The 23,420-nt window shown below is 40.1% G+C and overlaps 1 protein-coding gene across 5 annotated transcripts in view; it reads right to left on the bottom strand.

The window, feature by feature from the left end:
• Positions 1 to 23,420, bottom strand: part of LOC104007321 (uncharacterized) — a 205,383-nt gene that overhangs the window by 45,964 nt on the left and 135,999 nt on the right. For 2 of the 5 annotated variants that reach the window (XM_054655952.2, XM_063815437.1), the window contains exon 3: positions 4,224 to 4,257. The exons of the other annotated variants lie outside the window; for them this stretch is intronic. In XM_054655952.2, coding sequence (XP_054511927.1) covers positions 4,224 to 4,257 — 34 coding nt within the window. The remainder of the gene's footprint in view (positions 1 to 4,223; positions 4,258 to 23,420) is intronic. 5 annotated transcript variants of the gene reach the window in all.

The following is a 23,420-nucleotide window of genomic DNA, read 5'->3' as shown; positions in this document are numbered from 1 at the left end:
GATTTTCAATTTCAAAAATATGGAACCAGCCCAAATGCCCATCAATCAATGAGTGCATAAAGAAAATGTGGTATGTATATACTATGGAATACTACTCAGCCATAAAAAGGAATTAAATAATGGCATTCTCAGCAACCTGGATGGAATTGGAGACCACTATTTTAACTGAAGTAACTCAGGAATGGAAAACCAAACAGTATATGTTCTCACTTGTAAGTGGGAGCTAAGCTATGAGGATTCAAAGGCCTAAGAATTATGAACTTTGGGGACTCAGAGGGAAGGATGGGAGGGGGATGAGGGATGAAAGACTAGACATTGGGTACAGTGTACACTGCTTGGGTGATGGGTGCACCAGAATTTCAGAAATTACCACTAAAGAACTTATCCATGTAATGAAACATCACCTGTTCCCCCAAAACTACTGAAATTTGTAAAAAGTTTTAAAAAATTAAAATGAGACAAAGCATAGGATGAAACTGTGTTTATAAACAATTACATCTCTGTATAATTTGTTCTTGAACTATTAATACAGTGACTACAGTAGACCTGTAATAGGTATTCAGTAGATTTGGCAAATTCCTCTTTCTCTCCTAGCAGCCCTTCCCTGAGTCTCTCCAACCTCAATTACTACTAACAATGACATAAGCCTCATACCTAATTCTGTCTATAAAGCAAAACCATTGTTGTCAGTCACATATTATCCTACAATTAGTAACTCTGGTCATACAGTAATCTACCTCTTTTTATTATACAGAGCTATTTATATTTTACTCCTCCCTCTTTGTTGTTGCTTGACCAGCCACAAACCCAATTTGGATCAGAAGACTCACTCCAATGTGCTTGAATTGTGACACTTAAGATCCATTAGATTCTTCCATTTTCTTCTTTTAACATGATATAATTTACCTCTTAATTGATTCTAACAAGTTAGAAAATATTTGTAACTAGGAAGTCAAAGTAGAATAAAAATGTATTCCTTTGTTCTAAGTGCTTGGTGGGATCTGGGATTTTATGTCTTACTTCTAGTCAAAATCCCTGTAAAGCCAATGGGAATTCTGCACATGGGGAGAGATCAGATGGGCTGGCAAATATTACCAAAGAGAGACTTTTATCTGCTAGATATATAAAAACCTTCTGCAAACCTGCAAAAGTCCTTCTAACCCAGGATATAGTGTGCTTCTGTTCAACTTCAAATGCTGTGAACCAAAGAATTACAAGACCAACTTTCAAATTCCAGAAAAGGGTTAAGGTCTAGGATTGTTTTGGTGGTGTTGTTGTTGTTTCTTTTGGTTCATTTCATTTTAGTTTTTAAGTAACAGTTAAAGCATGAATTTCCTGTTATTTTTCCTTAAAGAGAACTAATGTGGAGACAAATTCCAAAGTAGGAATAGGAAATGACTACCAGTTTAGTTAAGGTATGACTAGCACTGTTTGCATCCTTTGCTCCACTTCTCCTAACTCTCATTTGACCCTTAGCATCAAGCTCAAATTATTTTTTCAAGGGCTTTCTGTATGAAAATGAATGGTTATGTCTCCCAAGAGAAGGAAGGCACAATTTACCAAACAGCAAACACTCTATTCCTATTTATTCATCCATTCATTATTTATGAATTGCCCTATATACATCGGGAACTGGGCTGCATGATGATGGAAGAGGTGTGTGCTATTTTCAGCGAATGAATGTCATATCAGCATTTCAGGGCCAGTATGCTGTTTCTTCCAGACACTGTGGAAATATCCAAGTCTATGTCTAAACTTGTATACTGTTACAAGTAAATTCAATAAAAATAATAAGACACAAATCTTCTGAACTCATTCAGATTGTGCCCTGCATAACTGTTGAAACTTGTTTTAGTTTTTCACTTTTCATCAAGTATTTGGGAAAGAGTTACCTCAGCTTCAGTCTGAAATGTGGAAGCTGAGTGGCTTAGATGTGCTGACTGAGAATGAAATAATCTTATTCTTTTGCAAAAATCTCTCCTATTAGATCCAGTGTTCCAGCAAGTAATTACTCAATGAAATCTGTACTTACTGATAATTATTCTAGATAACTATTTTTAAGGGTTTACAGTTTCTTCCTTTCATTCGTCAATTTCTGGCAGGAGTACCACAGTTTTCAAGGAAAGTTTGTAGAATCACAGCTTAACCAGAAAGGAAGCACGGCAAGTCCTCCCAGGAAAAAATATTTTTGCAGATCCAGGAAATTTCAAAATTTGGCTCTTTGCATTTGTACCAAAATCTTATAGAGATTTTTTTGGAATTGAGTTTCTAAAACCTTGGGTGGCTCATTCATCTTCAATAATAACATTAAGAGTTACTGAATGGGTTTGCCAGAAGTGGTGGGAAGAAGTTGCCCACAATTTGGTTCAGCATTTTTGGAATGAACAAAATGTCAAGTTAGAAAAATTGTCAGTTATGAAGTTGCAGCATGCTTTTTCTCCACAAATTAAGCCCAGTGTGGCATTTTATATAAGCTGCATTTCAGGAAATAAGGAGATGGCATCTTTTATCTCTAACTAGGTTCTGGAATTAATTTGCTCTTTTTCACTTGCATCAATATATTTGTCCTCCATTGGCATATGTTTCATCAGGGCAACCATGTGGAAAACTCAGACACAAAGAAGTATTTGTTTCTTGCAAGAGCAATGTGAATAGAGTATTAATGTAATTTTGATGCCAGATAAAGTACTTTGTGATAGCAGAGACATAAAAATGAAGAGACTTACAGAGGGCCTGGGTTTGTTGATCTTTGGATTTCTTCCATGGTAGAGTAGTAAAGTTGGCTCAACCATTTGAAAAATCTGGGTATGGTGTGGATATGTTTTATTATTTTCTCCTTCCTGAATGGGGTAATTTATAGCAATTTCAGATTATAAAGATTTTATAAGGGATTATTCATGCAGACTTGTTCCAGTGGGGTAACAATAATAGCATGCAGTGGAGAGATGATCTCCACGATGAAGCTCATCAGCCTTTGAGAAGCAGGATAAATCTATTGAATAATTCATAGCAACACTAAAGAGATATTATGCCTAGAAATGGGGATTTATGTGGTGATTCAGTTCTTACGGAGACAGTACAGGAAAATAAAGATGATAGTGACAATATTTTAACATAAATGAGTTAGGTGAGGGATAATCCACACATATTTCAGGATTGTAAGAAAGTTACAATGATGGAGAGAAAAATATCAATGGATAAAAAATCAGGAGACTGGATTCTAATGCCAGCTAAACAGCTGAGCCACCAAGGGCAAGTGACAATGGTGGGGATAATAATGTTTTTCCAAGTTATTTCATAGGGCAGTTGTGAGCATTCGATGTAATAATAAAGTTCCTTGAAAATTAGAAATTACCCGTCAGTTATTATTTCAGAGCAAGTTTAACAACCAGAATAACAGATGGACAGATCTTGCCTAATATAAAAAAGAAATAAAGTATATCTCCAATAAAACATATGATTTGGCATTCCACTAAATTGTAAGTGGCACCACCTACTAAATCTAGAATGTTTCCTGTGATATGTTGATTTTCATATTAAACTTCAGCATTAATGAATCCTTTTATGCAATTTATGAAATCACAGCTTCAGTGTAGGTCCCTGACAAGGATGGCTGAGAGTTATTGATGGAAGGCTGAAAATGTAAACTAAAGGAAAACCCACATTTGCCTCTGTGCTTTCTTTGTGAACTCAGCAGCAGGAAAATGTGATGGGGATATTTTAGTAAGATCTTCACTGTGAAACTGCCTTCTAAGAGCTGACCGGCCGTGTTCACATGATGCTTTATAGACTGACTCAGACCCCTGGCTAACATAGACCCAAATGGAAGAGTACTAAAACTGAATAAGTAAAATTACCTTTAAAAAATGCATTCTTACTAATTTCTGTGAGGATCTTTCAATTCCAAGTCTTTAGGAATTTAGAGTAATCATCAATCACCAATAATGGATTCATCTAAATGTTGTCACGTCAAGACCCTAATGAGTTTACTTTAATAAGGAAAATTGCTAATTTATAATTAGCTTATTAATTTTCATTTGTTTGTATTCAAAAATTTGTCATCTGTCAAATACAATATCATAAAATCTTAGTTTTACTATGAATTTTCTTTTTTTTCCTTTTTAAAAAATTTTTGGGGTACAGGGTGTATTAGTTTGTTCTCACACTGCTAATAAAGACATACCCAAGACCGGGTAATTTATAAAGAGGTTTAATTGACTCACCGTTCCATGTGGGTGGGGAGGCCTCACAATCATGCTGGAAGGCAAAGGAGGAACAAAGTCAAGTCTTACATGGTGGGCAGGCAAGAAGGCTTTTGCAGGGAAACTCTCATTTATAAAACCATCAGATCTCATGAGACTTATTCACTACCACAAGAACAGTATGGGGGAAACCACCTCCATGATTCAATTATCTCCACCTGGCCCCACCCTTAACAGGTGGAGATTATTACAGTTCAATGAGAGATTTGAGTGAGGACACAGCCAAACTATATCACAGGGTCTCATTCTGTCACCCAGGCTGGAGTGCAATGAATGGCATAATCACAGCTCACTGCAGTCTTGACCTTCCAGGCTCAAGCAATCCTCCTACCTCAGCCTCCCGAGTAGCTGGGACTACAGATGTGTGCCACCATGCCCAGCTAATTTGAACACTTTTGGTAGAAACGGGGTTTTGCCATATTACCCGGACTTGTCTCCAACTCCTAACCTCAAGCAATCCACTCATCTCAGGCTCCCAAAGTGCTGGGATTGCAGGCATGAGCCACTACCCCTGGTCACTAACTTTTCTTAAAAACTTATATTGTTGGTCAAAGATGGACTTCTACCTAGCTTCTGCTTATCCTAAGTCCCAAATCGTGGAGTTCAAAGCTTTCCTCATAATCTGGTGAACTTCAGAATATTGGAAAGTTAATGCATTATTATTTCTTATTCTTATAAAATTTGATTCCAATTTCTCTTCCCTTTCAATTTATAAAGAGAATTACTTAAGAACCAAGAAAAAAATTGTTTTGACAATACTTTAGCCCAACAGGAAGCTCTGTAAGTATCTAAAGAAACCTCACTCCTCAAATATTGCCAAGTCATTTTTTGCAGATGCAAGAAATTTAGATAGTTTTAACCAGCTCAATTTCCTTACCCTTTGACATTTAGATCTCTCACTGTCAAAAATAAAATGTAATAAAAATAAAAAATAATTTTAAACAGCAGGAAAAGGGAAATAATGAATCATCAGCTGGGGATGGAAAAGCTTAGTTGTTTATACTGCTGAAGCCGCTGTACTTTTTATTTTTCTTGAATAGTTAGGTGGGGACAATAGACTGAAAGACTATTGTGAGTCAGTATTCTAGGCTCTATTTTTATTTCTGTGTTCTTGCATCTAGGTTAATTTCCCCATCAACCAAATACTGAGATTTTGAGTGTATTGTTCAGTGAATGTTTATATAGGCTTAAGATTCTTGGGTTAAAGGTGCTATTTAAAAAAGAATATTATTGTTATTACTCATGAAAAATAGTTTTAGTGCTGATTTTGGCAGGGACTGGCAACCTTCATATTGGCTAGCAAAAAAAAAAAAGTCAACACAAATTCATCAAGTACATTTCTCTGCACTAGAAACTAATGACATAAGAGCTATTAGGCTTGGAATTAAGAATACTTTCTTTAGAAACTAATAATCAAGTATGAACAATCTTTCTCAAGAAAAAATACAAATAATTTATCTACTCGATTAAGTTTTGGGTAAAATACTGGGCACAAGTAGACACTTAATAGACTTGTTGGTTGACTTTTCTCTCTAATACCTGAACTAATTCTATCCTTTATCCAACCCACCTGAAGCAGAGTAGATTATCTAGGAAGGGTCTTTATAAATAATTTTTATTTCTGTGTTCTGAGAGCCACATTTCCTTAGAGAGAAATTCACAGAGAATGGCCATGTATCAGCAAACTATTTTTCAAAGCATTTTCAGAGATGAGGGTGTGAGGGTGGGTTATCAAGGATAAAGTTAGAATTTCTGTCACCCACATTTTCAATTAGAATGCCTTCAGCTGCAGTTAACAGAAAACCTCTATTAAACAGGTTAAAATAATTATTTCCCAAAGACACAGTTTCTCAGGTCTCTCTGTCTCTACCTCTCTAACACCCACTTTGGGTCTACAATGCTTTCTGGTCGGGTTCATTCTCAGGCAGACATCAGGATGGCTGTAGCAGTTCTAGGCATCACATCCGGATATAACTGTGTCTAGAGAAAGAAAATGGGCCATGTCTTCCTTGTTAACTTTTTAGGAGCAAGGAAATCTTTCCCATAATTCCCAACCCCACCTAGCAGACCTTCCTTAATGGATCATTGGTTACAATTAGATCACATGCTTTTCCTAAACCAGGCACTGGCAGGGTGAACGGGATTAGCAGGATTGGTAGACTAATTGGATAAGGAGGAAATTATGTTGGGAGACCTCCATCCATCATGATACCTTTACCTGGGGAATATTTAGTTCAAATTTCCGTAAAATAAACAAAAAAGTACAAAATAAATTTGTACTTAAGTACAAATTCCATAATTTATAAGTCCAGGATATACTTTGAGTAGAGTCTGGAAGTTGCTACTTTAAAAAATAATAATAACCTAACCACTAAAAGCATCTGGCATTAGGAGTTTCTCTTCATAGAATCTGTGTTTTATGGATTCCAAATAATGAACTAAAGGACAAAACCGGGACCTGCAGAGTTCATAGTTTTAAAAATCTTCACTACAGGTTCTGAGACTCCACATTCAAAGTCACCTATCAAATACCCAGGCAAAGATGGTAGAAAAGACAGGGCAAAATGATTACCCCCACTTCAACTAAGACCTTCAACTCCTCTATGCCAAAAGCATCTTTACCAGACTAATTAGACTGGAGTCATGAAAAAAGCACTGGATAGGGAGCTGGGGAATACTCAGCTTTTTTTTTTTTTTTTTTTTTTGAGACAGAGTCTCGCTGTCGCCCAGGTTGGAGTGCAGTGGCGCGATCTCGGCTCACTGTACTCAGCTTTGCTATATGCAGATGTGGACTCTCATGACCAAGGAACTTTGTGTGACCTTATGCTTAGGTAACAGGACGGTCTGTGCTGAGGTCCCTAATGCCTTTTTTTAAACTCTAAGAAAATATGATGTTGGCGTTCTTTAATTTCTGCTATGTATCCTTAGAAAGAGGTTCTAATATGGAGAAAAATTGCTTCAAGAGAAACAGCCCGAGAGAGCAAACCTAGCTAAACAGGACTGGGCCTAATTGACTCTGGAATAATTGAGTATAACCTCTGAGTGACCTCAGGACCAAAAGCATGGCTTATTTATAACGTCCAGAAAAAAACACACTGCCTGGATCTCAAATACCTTTAGCAGTTGTGCAGGATTTTTCTCAGAGCCACTTCACCAGCTGGAGACCTCCATGGCCAGTGATGCCCCTGCCTGTGCCTGGCTCAGCTCCGGACTCACCACAGGAGGTACCCTCTCCACCCAGCCCAGTGAACTGCGCTTGGCTTGCACTCCTGCGCAGATCCCACACTCGCCACGGGATCCGCGCTCAGCCCGCAGCTGGGCTGGGTATGCCACAACCTGCTTCTGCCTTGGGCGTGGAGTCTGGAGGAGGGGAATGCTGTGTCACCTGAACAGGGATGCCAGCAACCGTGAAGCCCAGGGGGGTGTTTTACAGTGTGCTAACAGCTCTTTTAGTCCCGTTGCCCTGTTCTTGCCCACGGCTCTGGGGCTGGCCTAGCCCTGCCACGGCTTCCCGTGATGTGGGGTGTCTTCGCGTAATGTGGGATGGCTTCCCACCTCTGGCAGACGGTGGAGGGCTACAGTGTTACAGCCTTTCTGGTACTCAATTTCGGCAGGTCCCGAGTTCTTGTTTCACTTCCAAGAATAAAGAGGTTACCCTGACAACCGAAGGTGAGGAGAGTTTTACTGAGCGACAGGTCTCAGCAGAGAGAGGACCCCAGAGGGCAGCCCCCTCTCCGAAGTTGGGTGGTCTCTTCCCACCTAAAGGCGGGCAGTCCCAAAGTGTGGATGAATCCGGGGTTTTTAGGGGCTCAGAATAAGGGAGTGCATGCTGATTGATTTGTGAGTATGCAAAAAAGGCTAAAACAAAGACAGCACTCAAAGATGGGTATGACAGGGTAAAAACCCAGCTAGGGAAGGGTAGGTATATGTAAAATAGGAGAAGGGCAGAGATCTATCAGAGGAAAGTGCGCCACACGGGAAGAGAGATTCTGAATCTGGTCCATTGATTTATCAAGACTTGTAGCTTGGCTTTCAGGCTTTAAAGTGTCTTTGGTTTGAAGGTGGGGTTTCACCAGAAACCCGCCTCATCTGCCTAGGGATATGTCTGCCTCCTGCCCCTATCAGCAGTATTTATGTGGGAGAGGAACAAGAGAAAAGGGAGTACCTAGGAAAACATAAATAGAATAATATAGAAAACACTACATCTTTCAACTCTCTTCAGTTTCTGACACATTGCTATTTGCTCAAGTGATCTTCACCACAACTTAGTGATGTAGAAAGAAAATATGCTGTGGCCCCCATATTACAGATAAAAAAATAAAAGAGGCAGAGAGCCCAGAAGAACGATATTAGCTGAGCCAAGAACAGAATTGGATCTTTTCAATGGAGAAGTAGTCTTTAGGGGATTCCACATATTTTTTAAACCATGATTCTCATATTTGTAAGATAAATTTACAATCTAGTAGCTGTTCAACAACTGACTTCTAATAAAGTTTTGATTGGTGGTATTTTCATATATTCATTCAATAAATATTATTGATATCTGCCATGTGCTACATATGCTTAATGATGTCTCCATATTGAAGTATGTTTATTCCTATCTTCTGAATAGTCCCTCTGGGTTGAAAAACCTCTTAGTTAGCTGAGATATTTTGTTGTTGAGTTTAAGTCTCTTTTTTGTATTTGTTAAAACAGGAAATAGAATGACTGAAGAGCTAAGAGAAAGGCTTTTGCCTCATTCCATACTTAATGCCTTCTTGGCTAAGCACTTAGTGAAACTTTTCCTAAAACTACCTGCACAGTCAGAAGCAGTTTATGTTACTTCAAGGTCTTTCAAATTGCTGCATCTACTTAGCTGTAAAGTTTCTGGGGCAGATTAACACTGCTTTTCCCAGTTAACTTAAACACCATTATTCCTAATCTTTTAAACCGTAGTCATTTTGGCTAAGTAAACTCATCAATTTGTTCCATTATTATGAATCCATGATCATGCCAGGCACTTAAGTAGCAAAGGAAATTTCAGAATGATGATTTAACTCCTCCTGGTCCAAGAAAAAAATGCCCTGGTAAAGGATGGAAACAAGTCCTGGCAGGTAACAGTAAAACCAATGTTTTCTCTACAGACCATGATGATACTTGTAATTACTGTCACCTAAATCAAAATGATTAAAGTAAAATCATGTCCTTCCAGATGCTCATCATACACTTCCTCACAGTAAATTAAAGTCACCATTAAACATCTGAAATGTCTATAATTTGAACCACAGCTGCAAGAAAAGTCACTCAATTGTGAATTTGTTAACCATATATTATTGCATCAAGTGTAGGCTTTCCTTCCCAAGACCAGTATTGCCCCCATTGGAATAATTTTTTAAAGAATGACATTGGTTGTGCTCATAGCTACTCCATGACTAAGAGGTAGCATGTTAAACAGGAGAAAAAAAAGTCTACTTTGACAAGTAACAGTTTTTAAAAATAAAACTAGTTTTATGTTTTATGTTCGAACTATTGAGTCTACTGTTTATCATAACCATCTCTCTTTCCTCCCCCACCCCAACATACACACACCCCACATCAGTAGTGTCAAGATACGAAGCTTGTCATAAAAAAATTTTAAGATAATTCTAAAACCATTATTTAAACTACAGTGTTCATTTCTCCCCACAAATTGAGGTATTTGCCAAGTAAACATATTTACTTAACTATGACCTGGCTTTCTTCTAGTGTCCAAGCCTCTTTTCCAATGGAGAAATAGACAAGTGGGGATAAAATAACCAAAGAATAAGAGAAACAGAGAAGCTATATAATTCACAAAGAGAATAATCACTCTTTCAATTACCAAATTGGACTGCACTTTTGAATAGCTTTGAAATGTTAAAAGAAACTCATGAGTCTTCCTGGTGATTCACTGAGAACTAGCACAGAAAGCTCTTCTATAGATTCATCAATCATTTCAAGAGCCTAGAAATTAAAGAAAATTATTTCTTGGATAGGCCATCAAGAAAGAAACAGCTCCCTAACTAGTTAGATCTATTATGTAAAAATGAAAATTTGTGCAAGTACAATTCAAAGTGGATTTTAAATTTTTGAAATTCAAGTATATTTTGATTATTTTTTAATCTTAGAAGGCAGTTTCCATAAGGCAGATAATATATCTTTTATATTCATCTAGTCCAGGATAATAGTGGGGAACGCTGGAAATGGTTATTGAATACTTATTCTTCATAGAAAATGACTCTTCATCTAATACTTTGGCAAAATGTTTTCTTTCCTGGGTAAATGATGAAGAGTAGAGTTGCTCAGTTACATGGGAAATTCATATTTGACTACAGTCATAGGCCACACCATTACGTTTTTGTCAATAATGAACTGCATATAGGATGGTGGTCACATAAGATTACATGGGAGCTGAAAATTTCCTATTGCCCCATGATGTCTTGATGATCCTGACCCTGTGTAGGCCTAGGTTAATATGTGTGTTTTTCTTTTAGTTTTTAACAAAAAGTTTTAAAAGTGAAAAAGAAACATTTTAAAAATAGGATAAGGATATAAAGAAAGAAAATGTTTTTGTACAGCTGTACCGTGTGTTTGTGTTTTAAGCTAAGTGTTATTGTGAAAGAGTCTAAAAGCTAAAAAAATTAAAAATTTATAAAGTAAAAATGTTACAGTAAGCTAAAGTTAATATGTTATTGAAGAAAGAACTTCTTTTTGTTGTTGCTGTTTGTTTGTTTGTTTGTTTGTTTTGAGACAGGGTCTTGCTCTGTCACCCAGGCTGGAGTGCAGTGTCATGATCATAGCTCACTGCAAGCTCAAACTCCTGGACTTACAGGATCTTTTCACCTCAGTCTCTCCAGTATCTGGCACTACAGGCAAGTGCCAACCAGCCTGTCTAATTCTTTTATTTTTAGTAGACATGAGGTCTCATTATGTTGTCCAGGCTGGTCTCAAACTCCTGGCCTCAAGCAACCCTCCTGCTTTGGCCTCCCAAAGTGCTGAGCCACCATGCTGGGCCTGAAATTTTTAAAAAATAGATTTAATGTAGGCTAAGTGTATAGTATTTATTAAGTCTCTTTAGTGTACAGTGAGTCCTAGGCCTTCACATTCATTCACCAGTCACTCACTGACTCACCCAGAGCAACTGCCAGTCCTGCAGGCTCTGTTCATGGTAAGTGCCCTATACAGGTACACCGTCTTTAAAACTTTATACTTAGAGTTTTACTGTACTTTTTCTATGTTTGGATGTACCATTTAGCCTAGGTGTGTAGTAGGTTATATCATCTAGGTGTGCACATACATACACTCTATGATGTTCTCACAATAAGGAAATCACCTAATGATATATTTCTCAGAATGTATTCCCATTTTTAAGTGACATATAACTATATAAAAAATTGTCACACTATTTTCAAAAGTGGTTTTACACACTCCCAACAGAATCTAGGAGACGTCCACTTGCTACACATTGTTACTAACACTTAGAATTGTCAGTCTTTTTAATTTTAGCTATTATAATGGGTAGGAACTGGTATGATTTCTGGTTGTAATTTACACTTAGAGGAATGGCTAACAATATTGAGCAACATTTTGTATGCTTATTGGAATTCTGAAAGAGATGATGTAAAGTTGGTGTTATTGATAGAAATTGTATTATTAAAATATCAATGTTTAAAAATAAATTAGAAGGTTTTAAATTCTGAATTTTAATATATGCTTATAATTTTAATTATGAATTTAATTTCTTGATAGATATAGGGCTATTTACATTTTTTATTTTTTGAGTCAGATTGGGTGAGATGTATTTTTCAAGGTATTTCACTATTTTATGTTGGTGATATTTTCCTATTAGTTTTCATTAGCATCTGTAGTATACTTCTCTTTCATTTCTGATATTGAAAATCTATGTTCCTTCTCTCTCTCGGGTACAGTCTGTTTTTTTATTTCCTTATTTTTGCCCTTGTCATTATTATGTCCTTTTTCTTATTTATGTTGCTCTCCTTTTTCTAGTTTTTAAAAGTTGAAATAGATTTTTAAAACTTTATTTTTTAGAATAAGCACAAAAGCAATGAATTTATCAGCACTGCTTTAAATATCTCACAGATTTTGATATTTTGTGTTTTCATTATCTTTCACTTTTATTTTCTAATTTCCCTTTTCATTACTTCTTTAACCCATGGGTTACTGAAAAGTGTGTAATTTTATTTCCATTTTTGTGACAACTTATTTATGGTTATTAATGTAATTTCTATCTAGTCAGAGAACATGCTTTGTTGAAATGTATTGAGATTTATTTTATGGCCCAGTATATCTTGGTGAATATTTCATGTGCACTAGAAATTAATATATTTTTTCAGTTATTGGATATAGTGTTCTATAAAAGTTAATTAGGTAAATTTGCTTAATAGTTTGTTCAGGTCTTTCATGTCTTAATTTTTTTGCCTACTTGTCTCTTCAATTACCAAGAGATTTGTGTTAAAATCTCTAATTATGGTTGCAAATATGCTTATTTCTCTCCCTTGAGTCTGTCTGTTTTTGTTTTATAAATTTTGAAGCTCTCATTCAGTGGAAGAATATTTAGGGGCATGGGAAGTCATATCATTATAAAATGCCCTTCTTTATCTTTTATAATACCCTAATATCTTTTCTCTTAAAGTCTTAAATTACTATTTCATATGAATTTCCTTATGATTACTATTTGCATAATACACATTTTTACCATTGTTTTACTTTAAAATTTTTATATAGCTGTATGCATTTCTTACAGGCTGCATCTTGTTTGGTCTTTCTGTTTTTATCCAGCCCAATAATCTCTTCCTTTTAATTGAATGGTTCAGTCCATTTACATTTAATGTAATTTTTTTGTGGTTGGGTTTAAGTCTACCCTTTTGTTGTTGGTTTTCTATTTGTCTCTTGGGTTTTTTTTAGTCTTCCATGGTTCATTTCTTGCCTTCTTTTGGGTTAATCAAATATTTTTAGTGCCCCATCTTCTATTTGTGTCTTGGCTAAACATCTTTTTATTATTCTGTTTTTACATAGTTGCTCTAGGACTAACAAAGTATATTCTTAACTTATAAAAGCACATTTATAGTCAATAATAGAACATTTTATACTTCCTAGTTCACATCTGAAACTTTCTACTTCTTACTTCACAAGTTATAATATTGTAAAATAATATTACAAGTAACATACTGTTACTGTGGTAACAGTACATAACTCCATGTACCTGCTGTGTTAGTTTTCTATTGCTGTCATAATAATTTACCATAAATTTAGAGGCTAAAACAATACAAATGTATTATCTTACAGTTCTGTAAGCCAGAATTCTGACAGAGATCTCACTAGGCTAAAAACAAAGTGTTGGCAGCACTGTCTTCCTTTCTGGAGACTCTAGGGTAGAATTCATTTCCTTCTCATTCAGGTTGTTGGCAGAATTCAGTTACTTGAGATTTTGGGATCAAGACTTTCATTTTCTTGCTGGCTGTAAACCGAGGATCATTCTTAGTTTCTAGAGGCCACTACATTTCTTGGCTTGTAGCCACCTTCATTCATATTTAAAGCCAGCAACCACTGGTGAGTTAAGTTCTTTTCACAACACATTTCTGACCCATTCTTCTGCTTTACTCTTTCACTTATAAGAGCTCATATGATTAAATTGAGCCCATCCAGGATAACCTTCCTGTTTCAAAGTCAGCTGATTCACAGTCTTCCATCTGCAACCTGAGTTCCCCTTTGTCATGAAATGTAACATATTCACAGGTCCCAGAGATTAGAATGTGGACATCCTTGTGGGATCATATTCTGCTTATCACCCTCCCCTCCAAATTCTAAATACTTATGGTATTATTGTTATTCCTTTTACTTTTTTTCTTTTTTTCTTTTTTTTTTTTTTTGAGATGAAGTCTTGCTCTGTTGCCAGGCTGGAGTGCAGTGGTGCTGAGAGGTGAAGCTGGCTGGGCTTCTGGGTCAGGTGGGGACTTGGAGAAATTTTCTGTCTAGCTAAAGGATTGTAAACACACCAATCCGCACTCTGTGTCTAGCTAAAGGTTTGTAAATGCACCAATCAGCACTCTGTAAAAACGCACCAATCAGAGCTCTGTGTCTAGCTAAAGGGTTGTAAATGCCCCAATCAGCACTCTGTAAAAACAGACCAATCAGCACTCTGTAGAATGGACCAATCAGCAGGACATGGGTAGGGCCAAATAAGGGAATAAAAGCTGGCTACCCGAGCCAGCAGCAGCAACCCACTCGGGTTCCCTTCCATGCTGTGGAAGGTTTGTTCTTTCACTCTTCACAATAAATATTGCTGCTGCTCACTCTTTGGGTCTGCACTACCTTTATGAACTGTAACACTCACTGCAAAGGTCTGCGGCTTCACTCCTGGAGTCAAGCGAGACCACGAACCCACTGGAAGGAAGAAACTCTGGACACATCTGAACATCTGAAGGAACAAACTCAGGACACACCATCTTTAAGAACTGTAACGGCCGGGCACGGTGGCTCACGCCTGTAATCCCAGCACTTTGGGAGGCCAAGGCAGGCAGATCATGAGGTCAGGAGATCAAGACCATCCTGGTTAACACGGTGAAACCCCGTCTTTACTACAAAAAGAAAATACAAAAAATTAGCCAGGCATGATGGCGGGTGCCTGTAGTCCCAGCTACTCGGGAGGCTGAGGCAGGAGAATGGCGTGAACCCGGGAGTTGGAGCTTGCAGTGAGCTGAGACTGCGCCGCTGCACTCTGGCCTAGGCGAAAGAGCGAGACTCTGTCTCAAACAAAAAAAAGAACTGTAACACTCACTGCGAGGGTCCGCGGCTTCATTCTTGAAGTCAGCGAGACCAAGAACCCACTGGAAGGAACCAATTCCAGACATATTTTGGTGACCCAGATGGGACTATCGCCTATCGCCAAGTGGTGAGTACCATCAGACCCCTATTGCTTGCTATTCTGTCCTATTTTTCCTTAGAATTCGGGGACTAAATACCAGGCACCTATTGGCCAGATAAAAGTGACTAGCATGGATGCCAGACTAAAGACACGGGTGTCAGGCTTTCTGAGAAAAGGCTCTCTAACAACTCCTGACTCTTCAGAGTTGAGAGCGTTGGTTTGTCTGGAACCAGCTTCCGCTTTTCCTGTACTTCTGGGCTGAGCCAAGGATCGACAGACAGGAAAGCCATTCAGCTCTGGGGTCCCAACAACAAATTGGTTGACCCTGCAGCCATAAGCGGAACTCTCAAAGTCACGTTGCCCAAGCGAGACTTGACTGTCTATCCTGTCTAGCCTGACCCTTTCCTCCTGGGTCCTAATGCCTGTCAGACAAACTTCCTCTTGCCTCTCTTCTTTGAGGCTAGTCTCGTTTCTAAAAACCACTCCCTGTCTCTGGTGCTTTTCTAGTTTCTTCTATAAGAATGATTTCTAGTATAAACTCCAGGACTCTATTCCCTTCTTTAAGCACCTGGGCTCACCAATCAGAAAGACATAATTTTTGCCCAAAGCCCCATTGTAGGGGGCACTATCTGGAATTTTACGATCCCTCCTCAGACAAGCAGGCCTAACAAAAGCTATTCCTGAAGCTAGGATATGGGGAGCCTCAGAAATTGTTTCCTTCCTATTCATATATGTGAGGACGAAAAGCATCACTCTTCCAACTCTGGAGATCCCTTCCCTCCCTCAGGGTATGGCCCTTCACTTCATTTTTGGGGCACATCATCTTTATGGGACATGAGTAAAGTCCCATTACTAACAGGAGAATGCTTAGGACTCTAGCAGGTTTTTGAGAATGCATCAGTAAGGGCCACTAAATGCGATTTTTCTTGGTCCTCTTTGTGGTCTAGGAGGACAGGTAAGAGTGCAAGTTTTTGAGAATGTGTTGGTAAGGTCCACTAAATCCGATTTTTCTCAGTCCTCTTGGTGGTCTAGGAGGACAGGCAAAGGTGCAGGTTTTCGAGAATGCATCGGTAAGGGCCACTAAATCTGACATTCCTTGGTCCTCCCTCATGGTCTAGGAGGAAAACTAGTGTTTCTGCTGCTGCATTGGTGAGTGCAACTATTCTGATCAGCAGGGTCCCGAGACCATTGCGGGTTCTTGGGCAAGAGGTGTTTCTGATGCTGCATCAGTGAGTGCAACCATTCTGATCAGCAGGGTCCAGGGACCATTGCGGGTTCTTGGGCAGGGTGAGAAACAAACAAACCAAAACCATGGGCGGTTTTGTCTTTCAGATGGGAAATACTCAGTCATCAACAGGCTCACCCTTGAAATGCATCCTAAGCCATTGGGACCAATTTGACCCACAAACCCTGAAAAAGAGGCAGCTCATTTTTTTCTGCACCATGGCCTGGCTCCAATATTCTCTCTCTGATGGGGAAAAATGGCCACCTGAGGGAAGTATAAATTACAATACTATCCTGCAGTTTGACGTTTTCTGTAAGAGGGAAGGCAAATGGAGTGAAATACCTTATGTTCAAGCTTTCTTTTCATTGAAGGAGAATACATCACTATGCAAAGTTTGCAATTTACATCCCACAGGAGGAACTCTCAGCTTACCCCCATATCCTAGCCTCCCTATAGCTCCCCTTCCTATTAATGATAAGCCTCCTCTAATCTCCCCCACCCAGAAGGAAATAAGCAAATAAATATTCAAAGGACCACAAAACCCCCCGGGCTATTTGTTATGTCCCCTTCAAGCTGTAGGGGGAGGGTAATTTGGCTCAACCTGGGCACATGTCCCTTTCTCCCTCTCTGATTTAAAGCAGATCAAGGCAGACCTGGAGAAGTTTTCAGATGATCCTGATAGGTACATAGATGTCTACAGGGTCTAGAGCAAACCTTCGATCTCACTTGGAGAGATGTCATGCTATTGTTAGATCAAACACTGGCCTTTAATGAAAAGAATGTGGCTTTAGCTGCAGCCCGAGAGTTTGGAGATACCTGGTATCTTAGACAAGTAAATGATAGAATGACAGCCAAAGAAAGAGACAAATTCCCTACTGGTCAGCCAGCCATCCCCAGTATGGATCCCCACTGGGACCTCGATTTGGATCATGGGGACTGCAGTCGTAAACATCTGTTGACCTGTGTTCTAGAAGGACTAAGGAGAATTAGGAAAAAGCCCATGAATTATTCAATGATATCTACCATAACTCAGGGAAAGGAAGAAAATCCTTCTGCCTTCCTTGAGCGGCTATGGGAGGCCTTAAGAAAATATACTCCCCTGTCACCTGAGTCACTCGAGAGTCAGTTGATTCTAAAAAATAAGTTTATTGCCCAATTAGCTGCAGATATCAGGAGAAAGCTCCAAAAGTGAGCCCTGGGCCCTGAACAAAATCTGGAGGCATTATTAAACCTGGCAACCTCGGAGTTCTATAATAGGGACCAAGAGGAACATGCCCAAAAGGAAAAGCGAGATCAGAGAAAAGCCTTAGTTATGGCCCTCAGACAAACAAACCTTGGTGGTTCAAAGAGGACAGAAAATGGAGCAGGCCAATCACCCAGCAGGGCTTGTTATCAGTGTGGCTTACAAGGACACTTTAAAAAAGGTTGTCCAATGAGAAACAAGCTGCCCCCTCGTCCATATCCGCTATGCTGAGGCAATCATTGGAAGGCACACTGCCCCAGAGTGCAATGGTTCTCTGGGCCAGAATCCCCCAACCAGATGATCCAACAACAGGACTGAGGGTGCCCAGGGCAAGTGCCAGCTCATGTCATCACCCTCACTGAGCCCCAGGTATGTTTAACCATTGAGGGCCAGGAAATTGACTTCCTGCTGGACACTGGCATGGCCTTCTCAGTGTTAATCTCCTGTCCCAGACGACTGTCCTCAAGGTCCATTACCATCCAAGGAATCCTGGAATAGCCTGTAACCAGGTATTTCTCCCACCTCCTCAGTTGTAATTGGGAGACTGCTTTTTTCACACGCCTTTCTTGTTATGCCTGAAAGTCCCACAACCTTATCAAGGAGGGATATATTAGCCAGAACTGGAGCTATTATCTACATGAATATGGGGAACAAGTTACCCATTTGTTGTCCCCTACTTGAGGAGGGAATCAACCCTGAAGTCTGGGCATTGGAAGGACAATTTGGAAGGGCAAAAAATGCCCACCCAGTCCAAACCAGGCTAAAAGACCCCACCACTTTTCCTTATCAAAGGCAATATCCCTTAAGGCCTGAAGCTCATAAAGGATTACAGGATATTGTTAAACATTTAAAAGCTCAAGGCTTAGTAAGGAAATGCAGCAGTCCCTGCAACACCACAATTCTAGGGTACAAAAACCAAAACGTCAGTGGAGAATAGTGCAAGATCTTAGACTCATCAATGAGACAGTAATTCCTCTATATCCAGTTGTACCCAACCCCTATACCTTGCTCTCTCAAATACCAGAGGAAGCAGAATGGCTCACTGTTCTGTACCTCAAGGATGCCTTCTTCTGTATTCCCCTGCACTCTGACTCCCAGTTTCTCTTTGCCTTTGATGATCCCACAGACCACACATCCCAACTTACGTGGACAGTCTTGCCCCAAGGGTTTAGGGATAACCCTCATCTGTTTGATCAGGCACTGGCCCAAGATCTAGGTCACCTCTCAAGTCCAGACATCCTGGCCCTTCAGTATGTGGATGATTTACTTTTGGCTACCAGTTCAGAAGCCTCATGCCAGCAGGCTACTCTAGATTTCTTGAACTTTCTAGCCAATCAAGGGTACAAGGCGTCTAGGTCGAAGGCCCAGCTTTGCCTACAGTAGGTCAAATATCTAGGCCTAATCTTAGCTAGAGGGACCAGAGCCCTCAGCAAGGAATGAATATAGCCTATACTGGCTTATCCTCTCCCTAAGACATTAAAACAGTTATGGGGGTTCCTTGGAATCACCGGCTTTTGCCAACTATGGATCCCCAGATACAGCAAGATGGCCAGACCATGCAATACTCTAATCAAGGAGATCCAGAGGGCAAATACTCATCTAGTAGAATGAGAACCAGGGGCAGAAACAGCCTTCAAAACCTTAAAGCAGGCCCTAGTACAAGCTCCAGCTTTAAGACTTCCCACAGGACAAAACTTTTCTTTATACGTCAGAGAGAGAGCAGGGATAGCTCTCGGAGTCCTTACTCAGACTTGTGGGACAATCCCACAACCAGTAGCATACCTAAGTAAGGAAATTGATGTAGTAGCAAAAGGCTGGCCCCACTGTTTAAGGGTAGTTGTGGCGGTGGCTGTCTTAGTGTCAGAGGCTATCAAAATAATACAAGGAAAGGATCTCACTGTCTGGACTACTCATGATGTAAATGCCATACTAGGTGCCAAAGGAAGTTTATGGCTATCAGACAACTGCCTACTTAGATACCAGGCACTACTTCTTGAGGGACCGGTGCTTCAAATATGTACGTGCATGGCCCTCAACCCTGCCATTTTTCTCCCAGAGGATGGAGAACCAATCAAGCATGACTGCCAACAAATTATAGTCCAGACTTATGCTGCCTGAGATGATCTCTTAGAAGTCCCCTTAGCTAATCCTGACCTTAACCTATATACTGATGGAAGTTCATTTGTGGAGAATGGGATACAAAGGACAGGTTATGCCATAGTTAGTGATGTAACTGTACTTGAAAGTAAGCCTCTTCCCCCAGGGACGAGCGCCCAGTTAGCAGAACTAGTGGCACTTACCTGAGACTTAGAACTGGGAAGGGGAAAAAGAATAAATGTGTATACAAATAGCAAGTATGCTTATCTAATCCTACATGCCCATGCTGCAATATGGAAAGAAAGGGAGTTCCTAACCTCTGGGGGAACCCCCATTAAATACCACAAGGAAATTATGGAGTTATTGCACACAGTGCAAAAACCCAAGGAGATGGCAGTCTTACACTGCCAAAGCCATCAGAAAGATGAAGGAGGAAACCGTTGGGCAGATGCTGAGGCCAAAATTCCTGCCAGGCAGAACCTCCCATTAGAAATAACTATGGAAAGACCGTTGATATGGAACAACCCCCTCCAAGAGATTAAGCCCCAGTATTTCCCAACTGAAACAGAATGGGGACTTTCACGGGGGCATACTTTTCTCCCCTCGGGGTGGTTAACAACAGAGGAAGGAAAGATACTTATACCTGAAGCCAGCCAGTGGAAAATACTTAAAACCCTCCACCAAACTTTTCATATGGGTATTGAAAACACTCATCAAATAGCCAAATCCCTATTTACAGGGCCAAATCTCCTCTGGACCATCCGACGGGTAATCAAAGCCTGTGAGGTGTGCCAAAAGAATAATCCCTTGGTCCATTGTAAGGCTCCTGGGGAACAAAGAATAGGTCACTATCCTGGAGGGGACTGGCAGTTAGAATTCACCCATATGCCTAAGTCAAAGGGATTTCATACTTGTTGGTCTGTGTTGACACCTTGGATAGAAACTTTCCCCTGCAAGACAGAGAAGTCTCATGAAGTGATTAAAGTCCTAATTCATGAAATAATTCCTAGATTTGGGCTTCCCCAAAGCTTACAGAGTGACAATATCTGGCTTTTAAAGCCATGATAACTCAGGGAATTTTCAGGGCACTAGGAATACAATATCACCTTCACTGCGCCTGGAGGCCGCAATCCTCAGGGAAGGTCAAGAAGGCACATGAAACACTCAAGAGGCACTTAAAGAAACTAACACAAGAAACTCGTCTCCTATGGCCTACTCTTTTGCCCATGGCCTTGTTGAGAATCTGAAATTCTCCTCACAAAATGGGGCTCAGTCCATATGAAATGCTGTATGGACAACCTTTTTCTCACAAATGACCTCCTACTTGATCAGGAAATGGCCAACTTGGTCAAAGATATAACTTCTTTGGCAAAATATCAACAAAACCTTAAAAACCTACCTGAAGGATGTCACAGAGAAAACGGAACAGAGTTGTTTCAACCAGGAGATCTAGTGTTGGTCAAATCTCTCCCCTCTACCTCCCCATCTATGGACTCTGTGGGAAGAACCATACTCAGTAGTCCTCTCTACCCCCATTGCAGTTAAGGTGGCAGGAGTAGAATCTTGCATTCACCATATCTGAGTTAAATTTTGGACACCCATTGATGAACCTGTGGGACTGTCAGCTCAGGAGTCCCAAGATCAGCCAGACCAGCCTCGATATACCTGTGAACCATTGGAGGACTTGCATCTTCCTATTTCGAAAGGAAACATCCCAGACTAAAAAGGCTCCTACCACCAATCCTGAAGAAAAACCCCTTCCTTCTTAAAAAAGATAAGTGAAAACCTACATAATCTTTAACAACTCTCCTTACCCCTTTAATGGAATCCTTTTACTATTTCATCATATTGTTAAGCAGCATACTAACCATACTCTTTGTGATAAGACTATATACTGTAGCTCCTGCTGGGATGAAAATCCTAATCACATCAACCTTCTTTCTATCTTCCTCCCTTCTGACAGCAATTTACTCCTACCTTTAACTTGGACTGGATAAGATGATCTCATCTTCCAGAGCACCCTCTTTATCTTCCTATTTGCTCTTTGCCTATCTAACCCTCCTGCTTCCTTGGATACCTCATACAATCACCCCTCCCCTTCCACTAGCTCCTAACTACCTCTACAATACTCTCAACTTAACCCACTCTCTGTTAAACCAGTCCAGTCCTTCCCTGGCAAATGACTGTTGGCTTTGTATCTCTCTATCAACCTCTGCTTACGTTGCCACTCCCATTCCCGCAAAAAAACTGGGTCTTTACCAACTTAACTTACCACCCTCATTGTGAAGGAAAAGACGCTTTCTGATTTCTAAATATGCAATCATTAGCCCATTTCCCCATCTCTGATAGGACGAAGAATACCCTAACAGGACGTGCAATCCAACTTTTACGTTCTTACATTTCCCACCTCACCTATTACACAAGCAATGAAAAGCCCATACATGGCCCTGTAACTACAAATACCATCTTAACTTTCCAAGCCCCTTTATGCATCCAATGCAACCTGTTATAAGGCCTGCCCCTGGGGTACCTACTAACCCATCAGTGTAATTACACCATACAACTTCAAGCCCCAGCTGATCATAGTAACTTCTGAGTCACCCAAACAGCTCCATTCAGATGGCTTGTCTGCTTCTCAGGGCCCCCAGAAATCATCGCCTCCTCCCTGCTTAACAAACAGTCCAGGTTTTGTAATGGCAAACATACTCCCTGCATGACCATTCACCCCTGGACTCCCTCCAGCAGCGCCCCCACCACTAGTGAATGCCTTCTCACCCCCTATTTCAACACTCTCTGGAATGGTTCCTGGTAGATACAAAATGATTTTTTTCTCCAATGGGAAAACAGAACACAGGGAGCCACTCAGTTTGCTCCCAACACCCCTTTCCAGCTGCTCACTGGAGCTACCGTGGCAAGTACTCTAGGAGTATGGGAAAATGAAAACAACAAACTCACACACCTTTTTAACATACACAACCAGTTCTGTCTACCCAGCCAAGGTATATTCTTCTTATGTGGAACATCGACCTATATCTGCCTCCCCACTAACTGGACAGGCACCTGCACCTTAGTCTTTCTAAGTCCCAACATTAACATTGCCCCAGGAAATCAGACCCTATCAGTACCCCTCAAAGCTCAAGTCCATCAGCACAGAGCCATATGACTGATACCCCTACTTATAGGGTTAGGAATGGCTACTGCTACAGGAACCAGAATAGCCAATTTATCTCCTTCATTATCCTACTACCACACACTCTCAAAGGATTTCTCAGACAGTTTGCATGAAATAACGAAATCTATCCTTACTCTACAATCCCAAATAGACCCTTTGGCAGCAGTGACTCTCCAAAACTGCCGAGGCCTAGACCCCCTCACTGCTGAGAAAGGAGGACTCTGCACCTTCTTAGGAGAAGAGTATTGTTTTTACACTAACCAGTCAGGGATAGTATGAGATGCCACCTGGCATTTACAGGAAAAGGCTTCTGAAATCACACAACACCTTTCAAACTCTTATACCAACCTCCGGAGTTGGGCAACATGGCTTCTCCCCTTTCTAGGTCTCTTGGCAGCCATCTTGCTATTACTTGCCTTCGGGCTCGTATTTTTAACCTCCTTGTCAAATTTGTTTCCTCTAGAATCAAGGCCATCAAGCTACAGATGGTCTTACAAATGGAACCCCAAATGAGCTCAACTAACAACTTCTACTGAGGA

The sequence above is a fragment of the Pan troglodytes genome, chromosome 6, assembly GCF_028858775.2.
Source record: "Pan troglodytes isolate AG18354 chromosome 6, NHGRI_mPanTro3-v2.0_pri, whole genome shotgun sequence".
NCBI lineage: Eukaryota > Metazoa > Chordata > Mammalia > Primates > Hominidae > Pan > Pan troglodytes.
This window is presented reverse-complemented; position numbering and strand designations above follow the sequence as displayed.